General features: G+C 47.2%; 1 protein-coding gene across 2 annotated transcripts in view; it reads left to right on the top strand.

The window, feature by feature from the left end:
* Nucleotides 1-741: 741 nt before the first annotated feature.
* ELOVL4 (ELOVL fatty acid elongase 4) overlaps nt 742-6,297 on the top strand; it is a 33,786-nt gene continuing 28,230 nt past the window's right edge. The window contains exon 1 of one of the 2 annotated variants that reach the window (XM_064707444.1): nt 742-1,042. In XM_064707444.1, the coding sequence (XP_064563514.1) occupies nt 943-1,042 (100 nt within the window). In that variant the 5' untranslated portion in view covers nt 742-942. Of the gene's footprint in view, nt 1,043-1,294; nt 1,434-6,297 lie in introns of those variants that run through there. The other variant, XM_064707445.1, reaches the window with a different exon arrangement.

Genomic DNA, 6,297 nt, shown 5'->3' with positions numbered 1-6,297 from the left:
GATGCTTCTCCTGCAGCACCCAGCAACACTCCAGGCAGCTGCATCTCTCTGCTCCATGAAGCGACCATAGGGGCCTTGGTCCAGGAGATAAGGGGGGGATGTGCGACGGGCAGCTGGGTGGCCCCTGGAGAAGGCTGGTCAGGGAAGTGCCACCAGGTGGTGGGGCAGGGAGGAAGCGAGGTCCCGTTGAGGTTGCTGGTGTTATCCGTACTGGGAGGAGAAGGGATCTTAGCGAAGGCTCCCGGAAGCAGCAGAAGAGCCTTGATACGCACAGACGGAGGTAAAACCAGCATCGCTCACGGCGGACCTTCGGCGTGTCTGTCAAGGGGTAGCAAGAAGGGAAGAGAGAAGAAAGATCCAAACTTATACAAAGAGAAAAGAAAGAAAGGGGTAGGCTGAAATACCCATTTCCCCCCTTTCTGGTAAAATAAAAATTCAAAACCCCTATTTGAACATAAAAAGCCGGGCTGCGATAACCCGCGCCTCCTCGCCACCCGCACGCCCTCGGCGGGAGGAGGAGCGGTCCCCGCCGCCCGCACCTGCTCCGGGGGGGCCGCGGGCGCCTGCGCGGCCGGGCCGGGCCGGGCCGTGGGGCCGCGGGCGCCGCCGGGGGCAGCGGGACGGCGGCCACGTGACGCCCCCGCCCGCACCGCGCCGGGCGCTGCGCACCGAGCCGGGAGCGCCGGGCCGGGAGCACCGAGCTGCGGAGCCGCGGCCGCCGCCGCGCCGCCCCCCGCCTCCGCGCCCTCCGCCCTGCCCGCGGGGCACGGGAGCCGGTGACGGGAGCGAGGCGGAGTCTGGAGGGAAGATACGGAGAGATAGAGATTTAAATCACATCCCCGGCTGTAGAAGGGGCAGCAGCAGCAGCAGCCCCGGCGCAGAGGCACGGACGAACGCGCCGAGACAGGTCTGCCGGCTCCGCCGCTGCTGCTGCTGCTCACCATGGGTGCCGCCGCCGCCGAGCCCCCCAGCGCCATGGGCCTGGTGTCCAGCGTGGTGAACGACACCCTCGAGTTCTACCGCTGGACCTGGAGCATCCGAGGTAACGCGCCAGGGCGGCCGCGGCCCCGCCATCGCCGTGCCCCCCGCCCGCCGGCACTGATGCGCAGCGGCTCAAAATGGCTCCATCTCCCGGGAGACGTGGAGCGCGCTCCGGCTCCCGGGATGGGGCCGCGGCGGGGACAGACCCCCCCACCCCACCCTCGCCTGCCCTCCTCGGCCCTCCGGGTGCGCTCGGTGCGGTGTTTGTTTATCTGCCGTAATCCCGTGTAGCGGCCCGGGGTGCGCGGGGCATCGATCCGCGGCAAGGTGAGCGCGTCCCCCGGCCGCCCGCGGGGGGACGGAGCGAAATCCGCTTCCCAGGGCCGTGTTCCTCCGGTGCTCTGCCGCCGCGGCGTGCCTTGGGCTCGTCATACGGGGATCTGATGTCGGAGGTAAGCGAGGCCCTCCGGTAAGTGGTGCCGGCGCTCAGGCGGGCTTTGGCTCCTGCGGCAGGTGGGAGCCCCGCGTCGGCATCGCGTGGAGTTCAGCAAAAGAAATGAGGAAATGGTTGTTACCGCCGCTGCAGCAGCTTGTCATTTTATATTAAGTGTGTTTGGGTCAGTCCTGCTGTTTTCCGTTTTCAATGTGCTCCACTCCTGTATTGGCGCTCCACGACTGCAATGTGGCAGATGCTGAAGGAAGAGTAAATGTCTTGGAATACGGAGAAATGTGCAAAAGCAGCTTGCGATGCTGGGACAGCAAATGAGGTGGTGCCTTGCTGCAGCGGCCGGTAGCTCTGGCAGTGTTATTGGTCAGTGTGAATGGTTCTGTCTCGTGTGTCAAATGAAAGGAGTCGCTTTCACAGCTGCTATTGTGAGTAGCCACGGGCAGCTGGCAGAAGGATCATTTACTCCTCTGGATGTTTTTTTCATTTTTTCGTTGTCCACGCAGCGATGAGGTTTAGCTATTTTGAAACCCAGAACAAAACGGGTGTGCATGTAAGTGTGGATGTGTTTGGTGGCAGTGTGATAGGTGGGAATGTGGGGCCTTCATTACAGACGGGAAGCTCACTGCATCAGCAGTCTTTGCTTTTCCACCCCCCTTCCCTTCTGCCATCTGCCACATAACAAATTAATCTTATGTTATAGATGGAAAGAGCTCACTTTTTTTCACAATTTGCCTTTCCATACCTTCTGTATTTTGCTATATTTTAAAAATTGAGCCTGCTTGTGTATTTTTCTCTTCTGTTTTAAAAACTGCCAGAATATTAGAGCAAATAAAAATGCTTGCAGCAGCACTGCATTGTAATCTACCAGTGTTTGCTCTCTGACTCTTGCAACATACAATTGTTCATAGACTGCCAGGTAAAGAATGAAAGAGATGCTATTCTGGTCAATCAATAGCATTTTCAGATGGATATAAAAATAGATGTGTGGTAAGTTGATAACCTTATAGATTACTTGATTTATTTGAAAAAATACTTCAAATTCTGATATATTTCCTGAAATTCAAAAATGTTATTTAAGTCTGTCAATAGACCATGTCTATTGTAAGCAAAAATGATCAGAGGGGAAAAAAAAGAAGAAGAACAAGCAAGTAAACGTCAAGAATGTAACAATAAGTAACTGACTATGATACTATACCTAGAGCAAACTTTTTTCTTTTGCTTCTTTGGAGGATGTTAAGCAGTGTAGTAGGATGACATTGTTATTGCCTCTAAAATATGTGTAAGTCTTATTGATTTACTAAAGTAAAAATTTTAATTTTTGCTTTAAGTTCAGTAACACTGCTGTTAAAGCAGGATTCCATTGTAATGAAGTAATTCATCCTATCTCGTGGAAAGTTTCTTGTTCCGATTTTGGATTACAGCAGGTCCCTGCAAGGCAAGTTTTGAGTAGAGCCTAAGTCACAAGAAAAACACATTCAAGTTCTTATTTATACCCAGTAGTATGTGGAACAAGGTTCTCCTGTAGTTTTTACAGTCAGGTAGGGATAGGTGAAACATGTAGTGTGTCACATTGTAGTTACAAGGTGGCTCAGGATAACAAAGTGTTACTCAGGAGGCAATGCTGTGTGGCTGTTCAGTGAAATGATCTTTAATGCCCTAAGTTCTGCAAAAATACCTGCTCAGTTTGCTGCTTTTCTGCATGTTTCTTTGTTCTGACAAAAATAATTGTCTCCATTTGCCATCTCTGAGTGAACATACAGCATCCTTCCAGTACCTAAAAGGGATGCAGGAGAGGGACTTTTTAAAAGGGCATGTAGGGATAGGACAAGGTAATGGCTTCAGACTGAAGGAGAGTAGGTTTAGATAATAGGAAAATAATTCTGTCCTGCAGGGGTGATGAGGCACACGAACAGGTTGCCCAGAGAACTTGTGGGTGCCCCATCCCTGGAATTGTTCAAGACCAGGTTGGATGAGGCTCTATGAGAAATCCTAGTGAAAGGTGTGTCTGCCCATGGAAGAGTGGTTGGAAGTACATGATCTTTAAGGTCCCTTCCAACCCAAGCCATTCTATATGTTAAAATTGTGAATTCAGCACTGTTATGAATTCATGCAATTCACCTTTGTGTTAAGAGCCATGACAGTAATGTTGCTCAACAGAAAACACAAATTATGGCATGCAACACCATTGCCTAATGTTCAATATCATTAAATAAAAAACTATACCACGCAGCAAAGTTGCTCAACAAATGATGCTATGCAATAGCATTACACAATAAATCATACTGAAACACTACTACACAGCAAAATTACACAACAAAATGTGAAGAAATTTTATTCCCACTACTACTCCTACACTTATTCTCTCAATTTCCCACTTCCATTTTTTTATTGAACACCTGTGTGTTTTCAGCCCTGTTCTCTGTATTCAGCAAGATTGTCTTGCCAGCAGGTGTTTTCTCCTGCTGCCTCGGACTCCTGTGATGACACTTCTGTAGTACTGTGCCAGAACATCCCACTGAGTCTTGTGCTGCTTTATTTTTGCACATTAAAGATTTGATAGTTTTCCTTTCCTCGCTTTGTGCTATTTAAAAAGCAACTGACCTTTCTGAGACCAAAGAAACCCCAAAAGACCAAGTATATAATGAGCCTAAATGGTTTTGAGTTGATGTTACAATTTGTTTTAGCATTAAGCATGCTGTCTAAATCTGATTTGTTTGTGGTTTTGGTTTTTTATGTCTTACATTTGGGAATAATAGCAGTGTTCTGTGACTTTTTCCCCAAGTATATTATCAAATACATTTTCAGCATTAGCTTGATGCTTTTGCTTGTTCATTTGTTGAAAAGCTACTTTGTTTCTCTCCACCCGTGACTACTTTTCAGACCCCTTCCATGAAAGCCCAAAGTCCATTGTAACTATATATTCACCTAGGAGGCTGAAAGACATAATTTAGGAAGCCATAATCTTCAAGAAGAGATAGAAGGGTCAAAAACATGTTCTTATGGGTCATCAAGAGCAAAAAAAGGTGGTCAGAGGAACAGTTACTATCAGGAAATACGATCTAGGAATTCCATGTCCTTATTTCTGTAAGGGCATGGGACCAGTTCCATGTAATTGCTAGGGCAGGGCTTCCTTCTTTCTCTCAGCTCGAGTAGCTGGTTGGGGTTGGATTTGCCAGGAAGGATTAAGGGTATGATTAGATGACTGAGCAAGTGACTTAAAGGGAGGTTCCAGGCTGAGTCCAGGGGAACTATTAAAATGAATAACTCAGGACACAATCAGAAAAGAAGAGTGTGGAAATCTCAAAATGTGGGCGAAGAGACCATTGTCAGTCGGGGAGGGGGAGCAGGGGACTGTGATTTGAAAAGAAGACTCATGAAACACTGGACAAAAATATTTATTTAGAGGAGCTACTTAATTTGAATGTACTGAGCTAAGGAACAGAAGGCTTTACTGACTTTGGGTGAGAATAATTGTTCTTGGAGCTCAAGAGTTTAAAGGAGGCAGGGCCATCCCAGGCCACGTGGGACTGCTTTGGAACAGCAACTATTTACAGCTGTTGCAGTTAATAAGATTACTGACTTTTTCCATCAGTAGGAAAGGAGAGAGATGCAAACTTTCACTTTAGTGGTAGGGTAGTGTTCTACCTAGCATCTTGTTCAGAAGCAACATCAATTGTAGGTTTTATCAGTTGGGTCAGAAGTATAAGGCAGTGAGGATGGAGAAGATGGGAAACTTACAGCTGCTTGCCTAAAAGGTGAACCAGTGGAGCAGCTTCCTTGAAAACACGATTGTCATGACCACTTTTGCTAAGGGATCTTGGGACTAATTTAAAAATTGCCCAAGAAGTTCAGGTTCGTACTCTTTTTCAGTCCAGGGAACAGAAACAGAACAAAACATGTTTCTTCTTCCCTTAGGAGGAGGAGTCTTGGTCCATGACATGGTTCTCCCCCATGGAGAACCCAAGTATGACCAAAGGATCTTGAGTGTTTATGTTTGAGAAGTTCACTGGGTGCTTAGCAGAACACTCTCAGTGCAAGTAGTCCCTTGTAGCTGAGGATTTGTGCCAAAGCTGGAGGCAAGTAGAATCCCAGTGAAAGTGCTTCAGAGGGTGATGATGGGGAAAGAGAATGAAGGGTGAGATTAAGGTTCATGAAGTCTGTATCACAGAAACAAAGCAGAATGTGTTCCTGAACTTTCAGAGGGCTGATTGAGCATCAGATTTGGTGATTTGGCACACTACTTGCCCTGCAAATACAATATTCTTCTTAAGGGAACAGTTTTTTCAGTCTGTGGCCATGGCTGAGTAAAACACAAGGATTAGACAGGGAGAAACATACTGGAAATGAAAAAGTTGTCTAACTGGGCTGGCTGTCTTGTGGCAGAAACACAAAGAAAAAACCTGTGGCAGAAGCAGCACTTGGAGAAATTGATTGTGGAAGCAAAGAATGCTAATGCCTGGATCATATGAGACTGCTGTCAACTAAACTGAGCAATAGGAGCATCCAGTTTATTTGATTCATTTGACATTTAATTGCTAGTTAGTGAAGGGAGGGAATTTATTAGTGAAGAAAAAATATAATGCTTGGTATTGAAAGCAATTTGCTGATTGAGGGAAATTCTACCCCCATTTCATCATCAGGAGATTTTATCAGATTGTACAACTCAAAAGACATAGTCAGAACTAAACAGATACCAAGCATTTTTGGAAATGGAAACATCATTCAGAAAAAGTACATTAGTGAAGGGGAAATGTCTACTTAGACACCGTGGGTCAGCAAGCTTCAAGACCTTTGTCATGAGGGAGTAGGATCAAGCAAAATAAACTCTATGGATGAGAAGCTGAGTTATGAGTGGAAGACTTCTCTTT

The sequence above is a fragment of the Zonotrichia leucophrys genome, chromosome 3 (genome assembly GCF_028769735.1).
Source record: "Zonotrichia leucophrys gambelii isolate GWCS_2022_RI chromosome 3, RI_Zleu_2.0, whole genome shotgun sequence".
NCBI classification, from domain to species: Eukaryota; Metazoa; Chordata; class Aves; order Passeriformes; family Passerellidae; genus Zonotrichia; species Zonotrichia leucophrys.
Note: the sequence above shows the minus strand (reverse complement) of the source record. Positions and strands in the feature narration are given on the sequence as shown.